The sequence below is a fragment of the Pseudorca crassidens genome, chromosome 20, assembly GCF_039906515.1.
Source record: "Pseudorca crassidens isolate mPseCra1 chromosome 20, mPseCra1.hap1, whole genome shotgun sequence".
In the NCBI taxonomy this organism is placed as follows: Eukaryota; Metazoa; Chordata; class Mammalia; order Artiodactyla; family Delphinidae; genus Pseudorca; species Pseudorca crassidens.
In genome coordinates, this window is record NC_090315.1 from 62504905 (window position 1) to 62528731 (window position 23827).

The 23827-nt window shown below is 59.6% G+C and overlaps 2 protein-coding genes across 13 annotated transcripts in view; one reads left to right on the forward strand and one right to left on the reverse strand.

Annotated features, from left to right (window-relative positions):
* Positions 1–13972, reverse strand: VPS9D1 (VPS9 domain containing 1). 11 transcript variants are annotated; one of them, XR_010938894.1, is made up of 16 exons: positions 12367–12753; positions 11011–11086; positions 9525–9617; positions 8908–9070; positions 7487–7598; positions 7350–7412; positions 6918–6970; positions 6727–6814; positions 6532–6617; positions 5611–6119; positions 4406–4535; positions 4009–4217; positions 3654–3738; positions 2299–2403; positions 1931–2041; positions 1–773 (listed from the first exon to the last, which is right to left on the reverse strand). XR_010938894.1 is itself a non-coding variant. In XM_067718141.1 (16 exons), exons 3-16 carry the CDS (start codon positions 9580–9582, stop codon positions 741–743), a joined length of 1776 nt encoding a protein of 591 aa, XP_067574242.1. In that variant the 5' UTR covers positions 9583–9614; positions 11011–11086; positions 13706–13972; the 3' UTR covers positions 1–740. The 11 variants fall into 11 exon arrangements, 8 of the variants coding, with proteins under 8 accessions (XP_067574242.1, XP_067574241.1, XP_067574239.1 ...); XM_067718141.1 differs by lacking the exon at positions 12367–12753 and adding an exon at positions 13706–13972 and having other exon boundaries at positions 1931–2012; positions 9525–9614; XM_067718140.1 differs by lacking the exon at positions 12367–12753 and adding an exon at positions 13706–13972 and having other exon boundaries at positions 1931–2012.
* ZNF276 (zinc finger protein 276) overlaps positions 12569–23827 on the forward strand; it is an 18485-nt gene continuing 7226 nt past the window's right edge. The window contains exons 1-6 of one of the 2 annotated variants that reach the window (XM_067718164.1): positions 12569–12710; positions 17980–18283; positions 18538–18584; positions 18677–19123; positions 20065–20143; positions 21333–21416. In XM_067718164.1, coding sequence (XP_067574265.1) covers positions 18000–18283; positions 18538–18584; positions 18677–19123; positions 20065–20143; positions 21333–21416 — 941 coding nt within the window. In that variant the 5' untranslated portion in view covers positions 12569–12710; positions 17980–17999. Of the gene's footprint in view, positions 12711–13277; positions 13496–17979; positions 18284–18537; positions 18585–18676; positions 19124–20064; positions 20144–21332; positions 21417–23827 lie in introns of those variants that run through there. The other variant, XM_067718165.1, reaches the window with a different exon arrangement.

Genomic DNA, 23827 nt, shown 5'->3' on the forward strand with positions numbered 1-23827 from the left:
GTCTGTCTTGTAAGTGTTTTAATTTGCATTTCTTGATTTTAAAAATGACTTTAAACACCTCTTCTTATGCTGATGAGCTTTTTAAAGTTCTTCTGAAGACAGCCTGTTCACAGCCTTTGCTATTTTCCTGACGGGGGCTCCTGCCTTTTTCGTGTTGATCTGGAGGATTTTCTGTGTGAAGAATCCATCACTCACCGTCTTACGAAAGGCTGTAGGCTGGGAGAGGCTGAAGGACTGGCCCAGAGCCAGCAGCAGGAAGGCCGTCTGATCAGCGCCTCCAGAGAGCTCCCCAAAGCCAGCAGGAGCGCCCACGGTCAGGCTTCGCTCCATCGTCCACCTGCTCTATGAAAGGGGGCTTAAAATCCCATCCTTGAGACCGCCAAGGCCTGGAGCAGGGGGTCATCCTCCCCAGGCTTCATGGCTGGCTGGGCCTCGTGTCCAGGACTGGGGGGCTTCCTTTGGAGAGGGCAGGGACTCAGGGACTGAGAGCTTTGAGGGCAGGGCAGGGTGAGCAGGCGGGTGCCTGCCTGTCGTTCCTGGGGTGCTGGTGGGCAGGGGACCCCTGCCCACAAAGGCTCCCGAAAGAGGCAGCTGCCCCCGGAACTCGGGTTGGCCTTCCCTTGGGGTCACGTCCCCGGCCCCCTCTGGCCTCCGGAGTCAACATGCTGGGCTCGAAGAGAGCTCTGCCACCGGGAGCTGTGGCCTGGAGAAGGCGTTTCCCCTTCTGTGCCTCACTTTCCTCACGAGGTTCCCGCACAGCCTTGGGACACTGCGTGCACAGAACACACAGTCAGGTCCAGCTGGGCCTTCCCCAGGGACCCACACGCTGCTCCCACACCACTTTCTGCCATGGTGACAGATGCTGCCTGGGGCTGGGGCCGGGCCACCTGCATGTGTTCCCCACCTGGAGAGCAACATGACTCCTGGGAACCCTTCGGGAGGAGTGGTCCGGGCTCAGATCCTGCCCAGTGATGACCTCTGACCCTGCCAACCTGCTAGGCCCCCCAGAGTGTGTCCAGTGCTAGAAGGAGCAGCCCCACGGATCCCACTCCTGGGCAGAGGTCTGGGAGGTGGGCTGGGCTTGGCGATGGCCCCAGGGGCCTCTGGGACCCTCTGGCTCTGGCTGGTTGGCTGGGAGTGGCTGTGCTGCCCAGGCCTCCTCCCGGCCAGTGGGACGGGGAGCAGGTGAGCCGCGCTGACGGAGACACCAGTGACCTCTTTATTTCCAGCTGGGTCAGTGGTTGCCCAGGGGCCTGTAACAGTCAGGGTGGGCAGGTGGTGGGGCTCCTGGCAGGCGCCGACCCTTGGGTTCACACCGACCCTGAAGTGGCTGAGTGGGGGTGGGGATTCGCCAGCGGTCTCAGGATGTCCGTGCCCATTGCCAAGGGTGGGAGTGTGGCTCAGAGCTCCCACACATGGGCAGGTGCCCTGGGGACACCTGGGTCTTCAGGACAGAGTGATCAGTGACCAATAAACAGCACAGTCTAAACCCACCTGGGCCCCAGGCCTCTTGTGGGGTGACAGGCTCTCTTCTCGACTCAGACAAGAACCTGGCTCAGGGAGCTCCGCGTGTCACGGGGGACGGGAAGGGAGAGAAGCAGACCTGCCCTCGGCCAGGCCCGCGGCCCCTCTGTCCTTGGGCTTGTGGGGCCTGCAGGGTGTCAGCGGACTGAGCCGTTGGAGTGTGCAGGCCCCAGGGGCGCCCAGTTTCCTGCACGGGGCCTCTCACAGGTGGGGACAGGAAAGAGAAGGGCCTGGTTCCTGGGAGCTGACTCGGGTCAGCCCCATCCTATCCGGAGCAGAGGGGCCTCCTTGAGCCCTAGGGGCTGATGTCAGGCGGGGGCGAGAGCCCCACCTCGGCCAGCCCACCGCCCCATGCAGGTGCCTCTGGGCCAGTCCTTGGCCAGCCCGTCCTCTGCTACTTGCCCAGGGCCCGCCGGGGCAGCAGCTCCACGTAGCTCAGGGCGCTCTGCAGTGACGTCAGGCAGTAACCCTCCTCTCCGATCAGGTACCTGCACGGCGGTGGCACAAGCATCTGTCACTGGAAGGATGCAAGGAGACCCCGACGTTCTGGAAGGGGCACCTGCCCTTGCGGGGCAGAACCTGGATGCTGAAGGCCCACGGGCTGTCAGGGCGCTGGGCTGGGGGACGGCCCACTCCCCAGGCAGACGCTGCTCAGGGGATGGCCCCCTGGCTCCTCTGGGCAGTGTGCTGGGTGAGGGGCAGGGAGAGGGGCCGTGGGCCCCGTGCATGGGTGGGAGCACGAGCTCAGCCCCCACGCTGGCCCGAGGCTCCCACCTCTCGTGGATGAACTCCTCCAGGGCTGCACACTCCGACACCAGCTGGGGGAGGCCACTCCTCAGCGCCACAAAGGACAGGATGGGCAGCAGGTCGTCGGCGCCACTGTTGGGGAGACGCAGAGCCGGCCAGGAGGCTCCAGGGACCGGGGGCGCTGCTCAGTCCCCACAGCCCTGAAGCCTCCCAGCTAGGTCCCTGGAGCAGCTTTGGGCTTGCTGGATGCTGTCCCCGTGCCTCTCCTGCCCACCGGCCTCAGGGGGCTGGGGGTGGGCTTGGGTCAGTGTGACAAAAGACCACCTGGGATCGCTGAGGCCATCCTGAACGGGGACCCTGTGCCGCAGAGCCCAGGGCTGGACCAGGGAGGCCCCACAGTGAAGCTCTCCCGTGAGCTGGCCCGAGCCCAGGGACGGAGAGGATAGCCCGTGTCCCAGGCAGCCTGCTCACTCCTGGGATCAGGGTCACTCACGTGCCACTCCAGGTACCCCAGACCCTACGCAAGAGGCACCTAAGTGAGGGAGGGAGGCCCTGAGGGATGCTCAAAACCCTGGCGAAGGGCCCACGGGCCAGTACTTTTGGCGAGGAGCACGGAAGCATACTGGTTTGAACCTGATGACCAACCAGGGACTCCTGCCCCCACCTCCCTGGGTGCCACACACCTGCAGGGACACACAGCGCCACCACCACCCCCCCCCCCCAGCTCCTTGGATGTCCTGAGGAGAGAGAGAGCGCTAGCGTGGGGTTGCAGCTGGGACTCGGAAATGCTTTCAGTTTTGGGGCCCTTTCACCTGCTGCAACTTTTTCGGAGACCAGGTGGTACAATAGTGATGGTGGCCGGTGAGAGCCAGGTGGGTCCCCCGGCCTGACCCCGCAGCCCACCCAGCTGGCTGCAAGGACAGGTGCTTTCAGACCCCGGTCTCTGGCACAGGGTGAGGGTCGCCAGCCCCAGGTGGGCGCCAGGGCCAGGGCAGGCTGCTGGCTACAGGCTGGTGCAGGTGAGATAAGGCAGAACCCAGGTGGGGAAGACCCCTGCCCACCTCAGGAGGCTGGGGCAGGGGCAGTGCAGGAACCCCAGGCTGGGGCTCAGCACAGGGGACGGGCTCTTCCCCAGGACAGGACCGGGGCGGCTTCCCCAAGCATGCACCTGAGGGGGGCACACGCCACCGGGTTAGCGAGGGGCCGGACCGCGTCGTCAGCAGGGCTGGAGCCCGGGGTCTTTGGTGGAAATGGGCCGCACTCTCCTCAAGGAGAAGCAGGGCCAGGCGCCGGGCGGGAACCCGAGGCGCCGGGGCCGGGGCCTCTGAAGGCAGCCCCTCCCGCCCAGTCCCCACCACAGGCCGTGGCCTCCTGGGACTCACATGGCGGCGATGCCCGGCTGGGGCGCAGCCTCGCGAGCCCGGGAGTAGTCCTCCGCGCAGGCACAGGTGACCCGCAGGGCCCGCACTGCGTCGCAGAAGCCAGGCTTCGGGTGAGGGGCTGGGGACCTCGTCCCGGTACGGCCCCGGGCGCCGCCCCACCCCCATCGCGTGCAGGGCTGGGCAGAGCCTGGACCACCACCACTCATGTCCCACGGGACACACACCCCCCGGACTGGAGAAGGGCCTGCCGCTGAGGGCTGAAGGCGCAGACTCCAGTCGCCCTCCGGGACCGGACTCGACTCTGTCTCATCTGACTCCCTTCTCCCTTCCCTCCAACCAAACCGTCCCCACTCACCAATGCACTCCAGCTTCTTCTGGGGGCAGCTCTCCAGGACCAGCAGCCCTAGCTCCTGGGCGGCAGCACAGTAGGGGTAGGCGCCGCCCGCCGTGGCCTCGGGGTCCCGGGGGAGGAGCTTGGTGGGGACGCCGACGGCCGCCGGGGGCGCGTTCCCGTACAGCTCCATGCTCCTGCTCAGGGCGGCCTCCCGCAGGCGGTGAACGCTCCTGGGGCAGAGAGGGGCCAGGCTCAGGGGCCCAGGGCCCCGCCCGGGAGGGGACAGGGGCGGCGCTGGGGAAAGCTGGCCACGCCCCGAGCCGTGGGAGGGTGCGCGTGGCACCGCCTGCACACGCGCAACACCTGAGGGGACCTGGGAGGAAGGCAGCTGAGGGACGCACACGCGGCGGGGCCGCACCTGTACACGGCCAGCAGCAGGGGCCACAGCGGGGAGAAGAAGGGCTCCTCGATGCAGGCCAAGCAGCGGTCTTTGGAGGCGGCCGTGTTCAGGCCTTCAAAAGCCAGGAGGGTCAGCGAGAGCAGCCTGTCTGCCGGGAGCAGAGCCAGTACAGAGGCACTGTGGGGACAGCTGGGACCTCTAGCCCCGCTGGCAGCCCCTGGAGGCCTCTCCCACCCGCAGCCAACCTGGGGTGCCCAGGCAGGGTCCCCACCTGCCTGCCCCTCCCTGCCGCCCCAGAGCCAGCTTGGGATGGGCAGAGCCACAGGTAGCTTCCCGGCTCAGCAGGAGGGGCTCTGCCTGGCCCTGCCTCCCCCCACTTCTGAACGCTACGGCCCAGGTCGGTGCAGGGAGTCAGGGCCCTCATCCCTAGGGGGTCACAGGGTCATATGCAGCTCCGCCAGGGGGCCAAGGAGACAAGCCTAGAAGGGAGGGCCTAAGACAGCTTCTTTCTGAAAAGGGTCTGTACCCCAAACTGGGGCACCCAGAGGAACGTCAGAAGCATATCTGAAGACAAGAAATCTGAGGTCCAGGGAGATGAAGGAACCCGTCCCCCACCAGGGAGGAAGGGGTGCTCACCCAGAGTCTCCCAGACAACACAGGCCCCTGACTGCTGGGCCTCTCGCTGGTTCTCAGGAAACCCTCACAGCCTTCCTCCTTGGAAGGGACGTGAAGTCCCCTGCCACCCTGGGCTCCTTACGGAACACACACTCGCTTCTCAAAATGGAAAAACCTAAGATGAGCCGCCACCAGGCCGCACAGACCTAGAGCCCTGGGTTTGGAAGGGTGGGGGTCGAACCTAATGGGGCAGCTAGGACCACCTGGCAGCCAGAGGCCCTGACGGCAGACCCTCCCCCAAACCCAAGACTGAAATGGACCCGGCTGTCCTCCCTATGTGGCCCCGTGAGGAGACAGCCAGGGATGGAGGGAGACCCTGGCCACTGCCAGCCCCAGCTGCTCTCTGGGGCAGGGTGTGTGCCTCTCTGCTGAACTGGACACGTGGCCCCAGGGGAGGGCTCTGCAGAGCAGGGCCGGCCTGGATGCCACCCACAGGAAGGCTCCGCTGGACCGGGCCCATCCCAGGCCTCTGACAAGCTTTCCGAGGACGTGGGCTTCGGACAGCGCAGTTCCCCCACCACCCACCCGGCCTGTGGCGCGGACCTCACCGATGGCGTCGTGTATGTCCTGCACGGTGCCCTTCAGCTGCTCCAGCAACGGCTCCTTCCTCACCCCTGGGGGCTGGGGCTCAGGCTGCCCCCCAGGGCCCCGGCCCCTCCTCTCAGGAGTAGCCAAGAACTGTTCCAGGTCCCCGAAGGAGCTGTCGTTGCCCGGCAGGTCGGATGAAGTGTCCGCCAGGGGTGAGGGAGGCCCCGTGGGGCTGCCGTCTGCCCCTCTGTCCGGGTTGCCGGGGTGGGGTGGGGGGATGGGGGCGCTGGCGGAGGCCCCGTCTGTGGGCCTTTGGGCTGGGCTGGGCTCGGGGGGGGAGGGCATGCAGTAGAGGCTCTGGGAGGGCCGGAGCCGCCGGCTTCCAGGAGCCAGCAGCCCGTCGGCATCGGGGGGCAGGGAACGGCAGCCCAGGGCCGAGGCAGCGCCCCTGCTCACGATGGGGTACAGCGCCCGGTACACGGCGCACTGGAGCTTCTTCAGGAGCTGCGAGATGGGGTGGTCGGGGACGCTGTGAGTAGGGGGAGAGGCAGTGTGTGAAGGCAGCCCCGTCGGGCTGGGGCTGCAGTCCCCTCGCTGGGTGACCCGGGGGCTGAGAAGGCCCGCCAGCCCTGCGAGGCCCTTACCCGACCCCCACCCAACGGCCACGTGGCCCTGCCGTGAGGGATTTCAGAGAAGGGACGCATGGACTAGTCCTCGCGGCTGAATGTTGCTGGTAAGGCCTGTCCCGCCCCTCTGAGAAGCCAGGAGGCCCGTGAAAGGCCATCCGCGGACAGGAGACCCCGGGGTCACAGGCGGGGGCCTCCGAGAGAGCCAGCGTGGCCTGCTGCCCGTGCGGTCACCCCAGACTGCCTCGCTCCTCTCTCCTTAATCCTTTCCTCCGCCATCAGCCTGCAGCCGGGGGAAGGGCCGACGTCCGGTACCTGAGCAGGTGGGAGACCAGGCTGGTCACCAGGGACAGGTCCCCTGGGCTCCTCTTGAGCTTGGCCTTCCAGCGCTTTGGCCAGTCCTGCAGGACAGGAGACCTTGGGGGAGAGCCCGCGGGAAGGCCCTCCCCAAGCCAAGGCCGCGCCCAGGGGCCCAGGCCTCCCTGCGGACTCCCCGCCCCGCGCACTCACGTGGTCTTGCTCGTACTCGAGGATGGCGGCGTAGAGGGCCCGCTGCTCCCGGTCCTCGGGGGTCAGGGCAACCTGGCTGCAGAACCTCCTGGGAGAAAGGACAGGTCTGGGGGCCTCAGGGCTGGACAGGCGGGCGCGCGAGTCCCCACCTGGCCCCCCCAGGAGTCCCGGGACCGAAGGCGGAGACGCACCTGTTGGCGGCCTCCTGGAGTCGCAGCCGGCGCTCCTCCATCTTCCTCTGCAGCTGGGGCGGCAGAGTCAAGGCCCTTCTAACGCGGCGTGCACGAACCCCCCGGCGTCCCAGCGCCCTGCCGGACACGGGGCCCGTTGGGATGGGTGGGAGGAGGGGCTGGGCCAGAGGACAGGCCCGCTCAGGGAGGGAAGGCAAGTCCTAGTCGACCTGAGGGGTGGAGAGGAGTCTGTGGGTGCTGGGAGGGGCAGGGTGGCCTGTGCAAAGGCCGGGAGGCGAGAGGAAGCGGGGCTGGGCGGGAACCACCCACTGAGGACAAGTGTCTCTGAAACTGGAGGAACTCTGTTTCCACACCTGAACCCTGGCATCTTTACTTCCCTGTCCCCTCCCTCAGCTGAAGCCTCTGCACACTAAGGATGGACAGAAAGGATACTGTCTTCTCCCGGGCTTTAGCGATCACCAGGTTCTCCATCATCTGCCGCTGCAGGGACAGGGTCTAGGACGGGAAGGATGGAATAAGGCCTACTGCCCCCACTGGCCTCACTCCAGACCCTCCTGGACTCCGCTCACCAGGGATGTCTTCTGCATGGCCTGGCTGGGGTCCAGACGGGCCATCCGGGCCTCATAGGCAGCCTTCAGCTTCTGATTCTGCAGGGAGGCCTCCTCCAGGGGTGTCAGCTCCCTGGAATGGTGACAAGCTGCTGTCCAGGCTCCAGGAAGCCCAGGAACGCTCTGGTCACCTGAGGTCCCTTCCTGGCCCCGCCCTGAGACCGGAAGGTGAGGAGGTGGTGATGGGGGCAGGCAGGAATGTAAAGGAGGGAGGAGGTCTGGGGTGGGCGGGAGACACCTGCCTCCCTGAAACATGGCCCTACTGCCTGGATTCCAGACCTTTATGCACACCAGTCACATGTGTTTATTAACAGCATGAAACTCTGTGAAGGCACCACGGGAGCCAAACAGCTAGATTAGTTTGCAACCCATGGAAGAGGGGTAGGGGTGGGGGGTGTTTCACAGCTACTTGGTAACAGCCACCAACAGCCCCCTCACCATCAAAACTTATGGTCCCACGTCTTCCTGCTTTCATGGGTGGGAGGAGGTGAGTCGTGGGGACACAAGACTATACTGAGATGGAAGTCTGGCGCCTGGCCCTGCCCCAGAGCTGCACTTGGAGAGACAGGGTGTAGCTGTGGCCCCAGGCCTGGCAGCAGCAGCAGGAAGAGCCCGTCCTCTTGCTTGTCCTGCTGGGATTCTGGCATCTGTGTCTCAGTGTCTTTCACCAGTTCTAGAAGATTGCTTTCATCTCCTCAAGTAACGCTCCTCTCGCATTTTCTTTCTCATCTTTCTTTGGAATTCCAATAACCCCTTAGACCTTCCATGTCTTTTTGTGTGTGTGAGCCATGCAGGGTATCTTTTAACCTTTTATCCAATTCTCTAATTCTGTCTTCAGCTGGGTCTACTCTGCTGTTTTAAACTTGTCCCCTTCTTTTTGTGTGCATGTGTGTATGTTTACAGGAGGATATAATTTGTTGTCGTTTCTGATTAGTGTTTAAAAATAATTTCAGTATTTTTGTTTCTACTTGGTTCTTATTTGACCCCTATCATAAATTCTATCTGACCCCTATTATAAGTCAGATTTTATAGCTTCTTGTTCCCTGCAGGTGTTTTCAAACTCGCTTTTTATTTCTCTAAATACAGAAAGCGTGTCTGTATTATAATCTGTGTCTCATAACGCTATCTGAAGACTTTGCAAGTCTGTTTCTGCTGCCTCTCATTTACAGTTTCTGGATTCTTTCTGTGCTTGGTTATCTTTGACTACGTACCACTCATTTTATGAGAGTTGAAGGTGCTTTGCTCCAGAGACAATTTGCATTTGTTTCTGCCACGCACCACGTATTTCCATTCTGGGATCCCTTCTGACTAAATCCACCATGGTTAGCTCACTTTGCCTCGAAACCCAGGCTTAGCCCACCTTCTGTTCTGACCCATCTTACTTCTTAGAGCTTTGTGACTCTACAGCCTGAAGCTTCTGGAAGATCTCAGGCGGCAGAAATGGAGAGAGCTTCCCTCCCTCATCTGAGTACACTCGGCGGTGTCGGCTGGTAGGAGAGGGGACGGGGGCAACCACAGGCATGGCTGGCCTCAGGCATGTTTTCCCTGTAAGACATACGTAGCCAAGGGTCTGCACGGGGGCCTGACATTCCACAAAGGAGATGCAGACTTGGGGCTTCCCTGGTGGCGCAGTGGTTAAGAATCCGCCTGCCAATGCAGGGGACACGGGTTTGAGCCCTGGTCCGGGAAGATCCCATGTGCTGTGGAGCAACTAAACCCATGTGCCACGACTACTGAGCCTGCGCTCTAAGGCCCGCGAGCCACAACTACTGAGCCTGTGTGCCTAGAGTCTGTGCTCCGCAACAAAGAGAAGCCACCGCAATGAGAAGTCCGCGCACTGCAACAAAGAGTAGCCCCCACCCACTGCAACTAGAGAAAGCGTGTGCACAGCAATGAAGACCCAACGTGGCCAAAAAATTAATTAATTAATTAAAAAAAAAAAGAGATGCAGACTTGGGGGGTGGGGATGTCCTAAGAAAGCTTTCTGCCGGACACCCACCAAGTTGGGCAGCTGTCGACTGGGCCCTCTCCAGACACTGCTCAGCCAGCTTCAGCATCTTCAAGGTGTCAGGGGTCACAGTCTCCCCAGCTTCTGGGGAGCAAGCGACAAGAAGGGTGGTCACCATCACCTCTATCACTAGTCAGATTCTTGCTGGGATAGAAACAAAGGAGAGCCCACTTCCTCCTCATCTCTGACCGTCTGCCCTGGGTTTACCTCCTGGCCCTGTGTGTGGCTGTCCTGTCCTCTCGCCTGGACCATCAGAGCCTTCTCTATAACTAACTGGGCCTTTTCTCCTCACTGGCGGCTTCACTTTAGTTACAGCCCCTCCTCCAGGTGGGCCCTGCAGTCAGCACGGCTGTTTCACAGAAACAGTTTCAAAACCCATCTCCCGCCCCCTGGCTGTGTCCAAGCTCACCCCTGGTGCAGCTAGAGGACTTCTGTTCTGCACTCCCTCTGGGAATCGCTCCTATCAGCAAACTCACGGTGTAGGAGCTGCCACCTGACACTCTCCCCTGGACCCCACCAGACCTGATCCACCCCCGCTCCCGTGACGGCCAGACCCTCACCACACCCTCGTTCAGCCACGTTGCTCCCATTGCAGTGGCCCTCACCCACTCAGTCCTGCCCTTCTCTGAGGGCTCCCTGACCTCGCAGGTCTCTCCTCTAGGATGACCCCTCGCGGCTGCTCCTACCGTGCCCTCCTCCCAGTGCCCAGAGCTCTGCTGAGCTCCCTAGCTCCCCAGGGTGGAGACTCCCACCTCTCCCTGACTACTGTCGGGCTGCTGGACACCTCGAGCAGAATGTGCTCCTGACAGAGACCTCAATTCCTCCCTCATGTCTGCTCCTGCCACCTCCCGCACTGCCTCCTGTGCTCCCTGGCCCTCCCCCCCAACTCCGGGCAGCTCACTGTCCGCTTAGAATGTCTGGTGAGGCCCATCTTTAGAGGACATGCCCCAAGCCCTTCACTCCTTCCACCTCCAGGCAGTCCCACCACTGCTGTCCTCACTGTGGGAGCCTCCTGGAGGATCTGCTCCCATGCCGGCCGCTCCCCACAAAGCCTCCACGAGCTTCACCTCGTGCCAGAACAACCCCAGGCCCATCCCAAGGGCCGGCCGGCCCCAACTGCACCTTCCCCTCTCCAGCCTGCCGACCCTTCTTGTGTCCGGAACCCTCTCCCTCAGGGCCTTTGCAGCGCCCTCTGCTGGGATGCTGCCCCCAGCCCTCAACCATCGTGCAGCTCACTCGTCCCTGGACTGAGGTTCAGCGTCCAGTCTCTGGTCACGTCCCAGCCCATCTCCATCCCCTCAGTCACGGCAGCCGGCCCTTCCTGCTCCCTGCTGCGCTCGTGCTTACTGAGCGCTCAGCCGTCCACCTTCGACTAATGGCCCGGCAGGCAAGACACAGGACACCCCCAGGCCTGGGGCCCTGGGCCCCATCAAAGGCTGAGCTGCCCACGGTCTGCCCGGCCTGGGAGGAGCCGTACCTTTGGAGGCCTCCACTTCTTCTAGCAGCACCTGGGAGATGTAGTGGACGCTCCTCAGGTATTCCGTATATGCCTCCTGTGCCCAGGGAAGAGAAATGGCAGCGGTCAGGCCAGTAGAGGCGCATAGTTCCATCACGCCTGCTCGGTGCCCTTGTGGAAACACAGGAACAGTGGAGCCTGCTTATCTGTGAGATACACCTGCAGTGGCCGAGCCGCTTCACTGGTAACTGCTCTGCTGGGGCATGGAGAGCACCCCTCTTCTCTAGACTTGAAGCTGGCATCACTGCCTTTCTCTCCAGTACAGGAAGGAACGGAGGTTCTCTGTCAGTGGGCCAGGGTAAGGAGCCTTGGCAGGTGCTGCCATTTTCCACTCTATGCAACAAGTTCTCTGCCTGTGTAACTCAGGGGCTATTCACTCAGTGGCTTTAGAAAAATATTTCTTGGAAGGTGAATCAGGGAGTGTGTTGTAAATCTCAGAATGACTTTCTGACTCGGATTCTGGGAAATCCTTTCCCGAACCCCAGAGTAAGTATTCCCTGGGCACGCAGCAGTCTGACACTAGAATGTCAGTATTTTCAAAAGGGTGACCCTGCCATCCTGTTCAGGGCTCCCTGATAGAGCTCAGGGCGTTTGGAACCATAGCATGGTGCTTTGCTTTTTGTTTGTTTTGCTGCATCCCAGTTCTCAAATTACCCACCTTTAAGTCTACACCTCAGATAAGGATAAAATGGGTTCCGGGAAGGATTTCTGACTTGTGGGGGCATTTGCTGCCCTAGGATCCCGACTTGGGGAAGGCAGCGGATGGAAGACCGGAATGCCTTTCGGAGGCACCCGCGGCCTCCTCCCCTCCTTGGGCGGCCCGGTGTGACTCAGCCGGCTTTTCCATGCGGTCGCCACCCTTAGGATTAACACCAGTTCTTGGAGACAAGCCACACCCCTCCCCCGCCGGCATTTCCTTCCAAACAAGCGCTGAAGGCGACTGGAAAGCCGCAGCTAACCTCTTACGGATACCGTCCCCTTCGGAAATCTGACTAAAGCTACAGGGCCCGCCCCCAAACTAGACAAACGCACGGGATTGTCTGCCAGATACACTTTGGAGGGCTGCTTCACGGACCCTCCTGAGTCCCCTTCACAAATGAAAACACCTCTTCTCATATTCCCGACTTAACGAACAGACGGGAAAACTGAGGGCTGGAGCCCGCGGGAGCTGTCCAAGGTCACGGCCGAAGCCCGAGCCCGCGCCCCGGAGCCTTCGGAGAGGCCTGGAGGCGCCCACCCCGCCGCCCCGCCCTCGCCCACGCCCACCGGGCTGGCCGCGGGTCGGCTACCGCCCCCGCCTCGCCCCGCCCGCCTCACCCGCGGCCGGTTGCCGGTGTCCAGCTCGATGGCCCCGTTGGCCAGCTTCATGGCGCATTGAAGCGGTTTCACCGCGCCGTCCCCGACCGCAGCGGCCATGGCGCCGGCGGGGTAGGCCGTGGCGGCCGAGGGGCGGGGCGGGCGGCCCGGATACCGGAACGCGGCGTGCGCGGGCGCAGGTGCCGCCCGAGCCCCGGACCGCCGGAAAAGGCGGTACCGACGTGAGGCCACTTCCGGCAGCCCTGCCTCCCGACGCGCGGCGCGCTCCGCTCCTGGAGCCGAAGGGGCGGAGGTGGGGGGGACGGAACTCTCAAATAACCTCCTCCCGCAGTTGCCACGACAGTGTAAGTGCAACTACCGATGCCATCACTCCTCGTCGGTGACAGGTCAACCGCGTACGCCCCCGCCCCTTGCCCTCGTCGTGCCGTGCTGCCCTGCCCTCCTCACTCCGCCCCTCCCCTCCTCAGTCCGCTCCTCCCCTCATTGCCCCGCCCCTCCTCGCTACGCTTCTCCCATCCCCTCCTCCCTTTCCTCGCCACTCCCCTCCCGCTGTCAATCCGTCCAATCCCTGTTTCCTCACCCTCCTCGCCCCCATCACTCGCCCCGCCCCTCCCTCATCGCCCCGCCCCGCTGCCAGTGAGTCCTGCGGAGCCGAACGGCGGAGTCGAACTGAACGAGCGAGCACAGTCCAACCTAGCGGACGAGAGGCTCCGGGCAGAGCAACACCTAGCCCTGCCTCTTGGCCCGGCTAACCGAGCGGGGCCGAGCGGGGCCGAGCGGGGCCGAGCGAGGAGGAACGGGGCGGAGCGCCGGGTCGAGCAGGGCCGGGCGGGGCCGGGCGGAGCCGAGCGGGGCCGAACGGAATCGGACGGGGCGGAGCTCCGGGGCCGAGCTCAAGCCGCCGCCACAGCGATGAAGCGGGACCGGCTCGGGCGCTTCTTGTCGCCCGGGGTGTCCGGGCAGCGCGGGAGCTCCGGTGGCGGCAGCTGTGGCGGCGGCCGGCCCCGGGGCCGCCCGTCCCGCAGCGGTCCCGACGTGGCCGAGGCGGCGGCTTTGGTGGCTGCGCGGCTGGGCTGGGGCCCGACGCGGGCCTGCGCGGACGCGGGCGAGGACGGCGCCGACGAGGCAGGTGGGTCCTGCCGTCCGGGCTCGAGGGGCGGCGGGCGGGGGCCCCTCGTGACCGCCGAGTGCCCCCGCGACCCCCCCCGGCTCCCGGTGACTACCCAGCCCCCCATGAACACCCGTCTCTCCGCGACCACCCGGCCCCCGGGGAGCACCGGCCCGCCGTGACTCCCCGGCCCCCCGAGACCACCCGCTCGCCCCCGCCCCCCGCGACAACCTGGCCCAGGGTGCCTTGGCTCCTCAGAAAGCGGACTAGGCCTCCCCGCCTGGAGGGAGCGAGGCGGTCTCCGCGGCGGACGCCGCAGCTGCGCTGGGTGATGTTTCGCAAGACAGCTGTCCCTTCGGCGCCGACTCTAAGCTCACTGAGTAATTAGTGCTCAAGTCCTGCCGTCTGTCGGGCAGGCCTGGGTTTCAGTCGTGGTTTTGCCCTGTGCTCTTCGGATAATGGCTTCATCTGGTCTGGGCCTCAGCTTCCTCTTCGTTAAAACAGAACTAAGAGGGTTTAAGAGGGTTAAGTGTGGGAGTGCCGGGGCCCCCTCCTGGCAGGCGGTATGGGCGTTAATATGCACTTTGCCTTCGTGTAATGCCTTTGCCCCCTCGAGAAGGACTTCACGCTTCTCTCATGTAGTCCTCCCCCGGGGCAGAGAGGGAGGTGGCATCATCTGCACTTGCAGACCGGAGACCCCCGGAGAAGCAGAGCATGGACGTGCTCTTTCAGTTCTGGTCGCAGGAGGGTGATGTGAAGAGGAATGAAGTTTCCAGCTTAGTTTATGAAGTGCCATAGCTGTGGAGGCATTTATTTATTTACTCATACTTTCTTTTTTATTATTATTTTGGGGGGGGGAATTTTTTGAGGTATAATTGGCACATAACATGATATTGGTTTCAGGTGTACTAGGTAACATCCATCACCACTTGTACTTAGAAGTTGTTTTCCCTTCTAAGTTCTCTAAGATGAGAACTTTTAGGATCTACTTTTAAGATCTCAGCAATTTTCAAATATACAACGCAGTATTGTGCTGAAGTATCTGTAGTTACCGTACTGTGTAGCACATGCCAGGACTTATAACTGGAAGTCGGTACCTTCTGACCACTTCATGCCTTTCACTCACCACCCCACTCCCCTTCTCTGGCAACCACTAATACGTTTTCTGTAACTATTAGTTCAGGATTTTTTCTTTCTTTAGATTCTACGTATTAGTAAGATCATATGGTATTCATCTTCCTCCATCTGACTTACTTCACTTGGTGTAATGCCATTAAGGTCCATCCATGTTGTTGGAAATGGCAGAATTTTCTCACCTTTTCGTGGCTGAGTAAATATTCCTTTGTGTATATGTACCACAGTTTCTTTAAACATTTACCCGTTGGTGGACACTTTGGTTGTTCCCATACCTTGGCAGTTATAAATAATGCTGCAGTGAGTACGGGGGTGCATATATCTTTTCAAGTTAGTGTTTTCATTTCCTTAGGATAAACACCCAGCACTGGAATTGCTGGACCGTGTAGTAGTTCTGTTTTTAACTTTTTGAGGAACCTCTATACTGTTTCCATAGTGGCTGCACCAATTTACATTCCCATCAACAGTGCGCAAGGGTTCACTTTTCTCCGCACCCTCACCGACACTTGTTATTACTTGACTTTTTGGTGATGGCCATTCTGACAGGTGGGAGTGATATCTCATTGTGGTTTTAATTTGCATTTCTCTGATGATTAGTGATGTTGCGCACCTTTCCACGCACCTGTTGGTTATCTATGCCTTCTTTGGGAAGAGGTCTCTTCAGATCCTCTGCTCCTTTTTAAAATCAGATTATTTGTGCTCTTATTATAGTGTTGTATGAGTTCTTTACATATTTTGATTATTAACCCCTTATCAGATACATGATTGGCAAACTGTTTTTCCTATTCAGTAGGTTGCCTTTTCATTTTGTTGGTGGTTTCCTTTGCTGTGCAGAAGCTTTTTAGTTTGACATAGGCCCATTTGTTTATTTTTGCTTTTGTTACCTTTGCTTTTGGTGTCAATCCAAAGAGTCATCTCCAAGACCCATGTCAAGGAGCTTACCTTTATGTTTTCTTCTATGAAGGAGTTTTATGCTTTCAGGTCTTTGAAACCTGTAATACATTTGAGTTTATCTTGAGTATGGTATAAGGTGGTGGTCTAGTTTCATTGTTTTGCATATGGCTGTCCAGTTTTCCGAACACCATTTTTTTTTTGAATTTTATTTTTTTATACAGCAGGTTCTTATTAGTTATCCATTTTATACATATTAGTGTATATATGTCAATCCCAATCTCCCAGTCCCAGCACCATTTATTGAAGAGACTGTCCTTTCCCCATTGTATGTTCTTGGCTCATTTGTTGTAAACTAACTGGCTCTGTACACATGAATTTATTTCTGGGCTCTCTATTCTGTTTTATTAGCTTACACGTCTATTTTTATGTTAACACTGTACTGTTTTGATTACTGTAGCTTTGTAGTATAGTTTGAAGTCATGCCTCTGTGATCATGCCTCCATATAGTTTGAAATGTTGCCTCCAGCTTTGTTCTTGTTTCTCAGGATTGCTTTGGCTATTCATGGTTTGTTTTTTGTTTTTTTTTTTGGTTCCATATAAATTTTAAGATTGTTGTATTTTTGTGAAAAATACCAGTGGGATTTTGATAGGGGTTGCTTTAAATTTGTAGATGGCTTTGGGGAGTGTAAACATTTTAGCAATATTAATTCTTCCAACCCACGAGCATGGACTGTCTTTATTTGTGTTTTCAGTTTCTTTCTTCAGTGTCTTATAGTTGTCAGTGTACAGGTCTTTCACCTCCTTGGTTAAATTTATTCCTAAGGATTTTATTCTTTTTGACACAATTATAAATCTGGTTGTTTTCTTAATTTTTAATAGTTTGTGAGTATTTAAAAGTCAGCCGATTTTTGTGTACTGATTTTATATTCTGCAACCTCACTGACTTTGTTTATTCTAACAGTTTTTTTGGTGGGGTCTTACAGAGTTTTCTATGTATAATATCACGTGCAAATAGAGGTTGTTTTACTTCTTTCTTTATGATTTGGGTGGTTTTTATTTTTCTCGTCTAATTGCTCTGGCCAGGACTTCCAGTACTATGTTGAATAAAAATGGTGAGAGTGGGCATCCTTGCTTTGTTCCTGGTCTTAGAGGAAAGCTTTTAGCTCTTCACCATTGAGTATGATGTTAGCTCTGGGCTTGTCATATATGGCTTTTATTATGTTGTGGTACTTTCTGTCTGTACACAATTTATTGAGGTTTTTATCGTGAATGGATGTTGAATTTTGTGAAATATTTCTTCTGCATTTATTGAGATGATTGTATGATTTTTATTTTTTACTTTGTTAATGTGTGTCACATGGATTGGTTTGGGGAGGTTGAGCCAGCCTTGCATCCCTGGAATAAATCCCAACTGATCATTGTGCATGATCTTTTATTTACTTATTTATTTATTTATTTTATTTATATATTTTTTGGTTGCATCGGGTCTTGGTTGTGGCACACGGGATCTTTCATTGCGATGCGCGGGCTTCTCTCTAGTTGTGGCATGCAGGCTCCAGAGTGCATGGACTCTGTAGTTGTGGCGCGTGGGCTTCAGAGCGTGTGGGCTCTGTAGTTGTGGCGCTGGGCTCAGTAGTTGTGGTGTGCGGGCTTAGTTGCCCCATGGCACGTGGGATCTTAGTTCCCCAACCAGGGATCGAACCCGTGTGCCCTGCATTGGAAGGCGGATTCTTAACCACTGGACCACCAGGGAAGTCTCCACGATCTTTTAAATTAATTGTTGAATTCAGTTTGCTGTTATTTTGTTGAAAATTTTTACATCTACGTTCATTAGATATATTGGCCTGTAATTTTCTTTTCTTGTTGTGTCTTTGTCTGGTTTTAGTATCAGAGTAATACTGGCCTTGTTGGGCTTCCCTGGTGGCACAGCGGTTAAGAATCTGCCTGCCAAAGCAGGGGACACAGGTTTGAGCCCTGGTCCGGGAAGATCCCACAAGCTGCAGAGCAACTCAGCCCTTGTGCCACAACTACTGAGCCTGTGCTCTAGAGCCTGCAAGCCACAACTACTAAGGCCACGTGTCACAATTTCCGAAGCCCGTGTGCCTAGAGCCCGCGCACCGCAACGGAGAGCCGCCCCCGGCTCGCTGCAACTAGAGAATGCCGCGCACAGCAACAAAGACCCAACAGAGCCAAAAAAAAAACAAACAAAAAACTGGTCTTGTTTTGGAGGCATTTAGAATTCTTTGAAAGGTTTTCTAGCCCAGAAGGCCCTCCACTGGCCATTCTCCCCAAAGGCTGTGTATTCGCCTGGGAGACCGGAGCCAGAGGCCTGCCTTTGGCCCAGACCTGCGCCTGTGTTTAAGGGGCATGTCTGGGTAGGCCCCGCTCCAGGAGCTGGGAGGCTGGCGGAGTGTGGGCCTCACCTCCCCTGGGAGCTGTCTTGCATGCCTGACTTCATGTTTCCTGTGCTTGCCCAGGAACGGCCCGGGCCCTGGCCATGGGGCACTGTCGCCTCTGTCACGGGAAGTTCTCCTCCCGGAGTCTCCGCAGCATCTCTGGCAGGGCGCCTGGGGAGAGCTCAGAAAGACCGGCCCCTGGGGACCGTGTTTTTGTCCGGGACTTCCAGCGCCTCCTGGGGGTGGCCGTCCACCAGGACCCGGCTCTGTCCCAGTTTGTCTGCAAGAACTGCCACACCCAGTTCTACCAGTGCCACGGCCTCCTCACGTCTTTCCTGCAGAGAGTCAACGTCCCCCCCACGGGCCGCCGGAAGCCTTGTGCAAAGTAGGCGCCCTCCCTCGTTCGCTGGGGGCGTGCAGGAGACCCCACAAGCGGGCCGCATGGGCACAGGGCGGCCCGGGTGGGAGCCTCCGCAAGGGGAGCCCATCGTGGCGGGTGAGGCAGACGCTCATGAGCACCAGTGCGACGGGTGTGTGGGCGGGGGGCCCGGCGGGCGGCCTCGGAGGAGAGGGCTCAGACTGCACGCGGAGCGGCCGGGCCCACTCCTGCTCTCAGTGGGCGGCGCTGCTCCTTTGCAGGGTCGGTGTGCAGCCTCGGACGGGGGCGGAGGAGGGAGCGTGTGTGGGTGAGTGCACCCCCGGGGTGGGGCGCGGGGTGGGCGGGGTGGGAGGTGCGCGTGCTCACCGGCCATGGGCTGGCGTCTCTGCCTCTCCTCAGTGGACCTGATCGCTTCGAGCCCCCAGGGCCTGCGTGGCTTGGTGGGGTGGGTGCACGGACACGCGGCCGGCTGCGGGGCCCTGCCCAGCCTCCAGAGGACCCTGTCCTCCGAGTACTGTGGCATCGTCCGGGCCGTGTGGGGCTGTGACCGAGGGCACGACTACACCATGGACGCCGACTCCAGCTGCGGGGCCCTCTTGCTGGACGGCACCTTGGGCGTCAGGCGGACATGGGACAAGGATTTGGCCCCAGGGCTCCCCCGGCATCGGGGGTCCAGCCCCAGCGGGGCTGCCCCTCAGAGCTCCCAGGGCAGAGCGATCGCCGCCGGGGCCGAGACCGAGACGCTGCCCAGCACGGACACAGCCCGGCCTCCTTCAGATGGCGACCCGGTGGGGCCTGGGCCGGGCCCCCCGCCTCAGCCAAGCCTCCCCCAAAGCGGGGCCCCAGGTAGGAGGCGCCTCTGGGCTGTCTGACCAGGATTCCTAGTCCTGGGCCAGGCAGAGCCCTCGACAGGAAGCGTGTGTTGGGGCGGTGGCTGCGGTGTCGTGCGTGGAGGGGCCAGGGTAATGCCGGGGGCCGCCTCACGGCCATCTGACAGCAGAGAGGCCGAGGACCCTGTTCCAGCGCTTTCTGTGACGGCACACTCGTCTGCCCTCCAGGCTTCCTCTAAGCCTGCATGGGCCCAGGGCACAGAGGGTGGAAGAGGACGGGGGCCTCGTGGGGCCCGACGGCGGTTGGTGTCTGAGGCTGTCCTGAGCCAGCTGCAGGTCACTCCCTGGGCCTCAGCCAGCGCCCAGTGGGACCAGTGTGGACAGGCTGCTCTGGGCGGCCCCTCCTTCGGGGCCCGATCCCACGGCACTGTGGGTTGGGCGCAGCTGTTCGCAGAGGTCATGTTCGGAGGGCCAGGCTGGCTTCCGACCGCGTCGCTCGGCCTCCATGTGGGCGCCTGTTGCCGTGTGGGCACCAGGCTGCCCCGTGTGCTGACCCTCAGCCACCGGACGGCTCAGAGTGAGGGCGACGCTGGTGTTGGAGGGGAGAGACTTGTGCTGCACGGTTCTTAGAACTGCTTGCGTTTCTAAACTGTGTGTCTGCAGTACTTGGATAACAGTGATTTTTTTAAATGTCCCAAAACATCCACAAAGTACAAGGCATCCCATCCCAAAGCGGCTGGATCCGAACCCCTGGGGAGGGGCTGGGCTTGCTGGCGTTGCTACTGTTGGCTGGACATGGGGGTGGCCCGGCGCTGGGGCCACCCCCATGTGCGGGATGGGTTGGGAGGTGAGTGACTTGGAGGCAGGGGGACCCCAGGCTCCCCATCGTCCTTGCGGGGAGCACCCCTGGCTGTCTGGGGGTGACGGGTGACTGGAGTCTTGTTCTTTGTTTCTCAGGGCAGTTGGGTGAGAAGCAGGTTCCCTCTCCAACCTCGGATGATCGGGTAAAAGACGAGTTCAGTGACCTTTCTGAGGGGTGAGAGAAGAGCGGGTTTACATAGCCTAAAATTCCTCCTTGGAAACCAAGCGCCGCCATCCCGGGGCCGGCAGCCTGGGTCTCGGCCGGCCTCCCCGCTTTCTCTGTTGGGAGGAGGGGAGCGGCGGGGGGTGCTTCTAGGCTTCCGTTCCTGACTGGGGGCTCCTGGGTCCCCGGGGCACCACAGACCTGATGGAGCTGCAGGGGGCCTGGCCAGGGTGGTATGGAAGTTACTCTGCTCAGATGGTCCTCTGGCTGGTCCTTTGCTGCTGCCGCTTGTCTCGCCCTCCAAGGCCTGAGTTTTGAGCCAACCCCAGACATTACTAGAACAGAAGCCAGCCTCTGGCCTCTATCATGATGTGTTGGTGACGTGGGGGTGGAGGCTTCCTACAGGAGGACAAACCTTCCTGGAAGGGGCACCTGTTTGCTCCTGGGGCCACCCCCCGGGCTCCAAGACCAAACCTTTCGGGATGGAGGCCGCACGCCAGCCAGCCTTCCCACCCTGCCCTGCGAGCTCTGGCTGGACTGCAGATGCACTCTTGTCCAAACAAGTAGGACAGCGTGACTTTGGTGCCAGTGACGGATGACCCAGGTGCTGGAGGAACCCCACCGTGTGTGCCACAAACTCCCCCGGGGTCAGGAGGCCGTGGCTGTTCCGTAGCCACCAGCCAGCCTTGGGCCTTTCTCTGTGGGGAGTGTGGCAGCTGGGCTCTGTCCGCTGCCCAGCAGAGACTGTGTAGTGACTCACACTTCAGGGTAAAGGTTACAGACGTACAGATGTTTTTTTGGCCTTTGTGACCTTTGAGATGACTGACAGCTGATCTCTCATCCTGGCAGGTGCTCACAGTTATGGGGGTGAGGTGACATTCTAAAAGCCCACTTCCTGAGAAGCCCGCCTCTTGTGAGGGTCTTCACCCCCTGCCTCGGGCCCCAGTAGAGAGGCTCTTTGGGAGATCGGGGTCCTGGTGTCATGATGAGAAGTGTGGCTTACACGGGATCGTCAGCTTGTGACCCTGGCTGGCGTGCCCTTGCTGTTAGGAGATGGGATTGGAGACTTGGGAATTTTAGGCCTTTTGAGGAGAGCTAAGACGTGCAGTGTGGGGATCCACAGGGTGCCTTTAGACAGGAAGTTTCACTGGCTCCGTCACCGGCCCCAGAGCTTTGCTAAAGGTTCTCTCTTCTCTCCTAGAGACTTCCTGAGTGAAGACGAAAATGATAAGAAGCAGAATACCCAGTCCTCAGACGAGTCCTTTGAGCCCTACCCAGAAAAGAAGTAAGGGGGACAGTGGTGCTGTAAGCTCACGGGATGTGGGAGGTGTCCAGTGGGTGACTGGAGACGTGCGTCCGCCCTGGGGGGCAGCGGGGACTGGACGGAAGCTCGCTGCCCCCGTCTGCCTCGCTCAGCACATGCTTTCTGCTTCTCTGATGGCCTGACCTCCCAAGCTCGGCACAGTGTGGCTTCTGGGTGACCCGGGAGGACCTGCCCAGTTCAGCGCAGGGACCTGGCCTGGCGTCACCCTGGGGGGCAGCAGCCAGCTGTGCGAGGAGCCCTGGGGATGTGACCCCGCCACCCACCCGCGTCTGCTGTCGGCCCCACTTTCCCGGCTCATCATCTGCTCTCGGGTCCGCCTCTGGCTCTGATTGCCACGCCACTTCCTCGTTGAGCAGCCTGCCCCCTGCTCGGCTTTGTGCCCTCTCTCCATTAGAACACGGGGTCGTGGCAGAGAAGGCCGTTTTCACCCGTGTCACCCTGTGCCCAGGAACACCCCAAGCGCCTCCAGTTAGCAGAGGCCCAGCCTGGGCCTCTGGCGCGGAGCAAAATCTCAGGAGCACCACACCATCAGCCGGGAAAGCGCAGAGCAAGACAGAGAGGCAGAGCGTGGCTCCCTCTTCTGCTTTAAGCGCCCGTGTGGGCAGCGCGGGTAGAGAGACAGGGGAGGAGGCGGCTCAGGAGACCCCAGCCAGCGCGTGGGGCTGGCTGAGCCACGAGCCCTTGAGCAGGCCTGAGTGGGCACACGCTGCCTGGGGCCAAGGGGGCGCCAGGCGGGCTAGGTTGGGGAGACCACACCTGCTTCCACGGTGCCGCCCGGGGCTGCGGCAGGAGCCCCCGCTCCCCACCCTGAACTCCACGAACCCACCTCTTACGTCCTGCTGCCCAGCAGGCCTGGGGCCACTGGTGTGGGGACGGGGACACCTGCCGTGTCCCTGGGTTTCCAGGAGGCCCCTGGGAGGGCACACAGACACATGCTGTAGGACAGGACACACAAGGTATGTGTTCAGAGGCCTGTGGGAGGTGGGACTGGGCGGCAGTGGGCTGGCGGAAGCTCTGGGCTCAGCCCTGACGGCCTCAGGTGCCTCAGGTGCCATGATGTGAGTGCCAGCTGACGTCCTAGGATGGGGCCTCTGAGCAGCCGTGGTCCATGTGACCTTGCAGCAGCCGTGCCTGTCGGGGTCCGCAGCCAGGCGGCAGGGGCCAGGGCTCCAGCAGGAAGTGGGAGAGAAGGAGCCTGAGCGGCGATGGGAAGGAAGGGCGCCGGCAGCCCCGAGTTGGGCGCTGTGAGCACGGTCCTCCTGCGTCTGCAGGGACCTCAACACCTCGTCCTTCACGGACTCACCTGAGACACCTGTGGGCTCTCTGAAGCCTCCTGCTCTCAAGAAACGTGTAATCCTCTGCAAGCACTGGTTACGGTTCAGCTCTGACTGGGTGCCCAAGCCACACAGCAGAGGAGGAAGGGTGGAGGCCAGGACCGTGGCCAGGCCGGAAGAGCAGTTATTAGACAAAAGGAGAAGCAGCCTGTACAGCTGTTGAGAAGGTTCTTGTTAATGCACTGTTTAAAGAGGAGGACAGCTGTTTATGTTTTTTATTTATTTATTTATTTTTGCTGTGTTGGGTCTTTGTTTCTGTGCGAGGGCTTTCTCTAGTTGTGGCAAGCGGGGACCACTCTTCGTCGCGGTGCGTGGGCCTCTCACTATTGCGGCCTCCCCTGCTGCGGAGCGCAGGCTCAGTAGTTGTGGCTCACGGGCCCAGCCGCTCCGTGGCACGCGGGATCCTCCCAAACCAGGGCTCGAACCCGTGTCCCCTGCATTAGCAGGCAGACTCTCAACCACTGCGCCTCCAGGGAAGCCCTGTTTATGTTTTCAATTGTGGTAAAATATACGTAAGAACATATACTGTTTCACCATTTTTAAAAGTGTACAACTCGGTGGCATTTAAGTGCTTTCACAGTGTTGTGCGACTGTCACCACTATTTCCAAATTTTTACTATCCCAAGTAGAAACTCTGTCCCCATGAAGCAACGACCTCCCCTCTCCTCCCCACAGGCCCTGGCAACTCCTAATCTCGGTATCCATTCTGGGGACTTCATACAAGTGCAATAACGTGTTATGTGTCCTTTTGCTACGGGCTTCTTCCACTTAGAATAATGTTTTTGAAATTCATCCATGTTGTGATGTGTCAGTTTGATTCCTTTCTATGACTTGAGTAATATTCTATTGTAAAGGGACTTCCCTGGCAGTCTCGTGGTTAAGACTGCACTCTTCCACTGCAGTGGGCATGGGTTTGATCCCTGGTTGGGGAACTAAGATCCTGCATGTGGCATGGTGTGGTCAAAAAAAAAAAAAAAATTCTATCGTATGGATGGACCACGTTTTGTTGATCCATTCATCTGTCAATTTTGGTTGTTT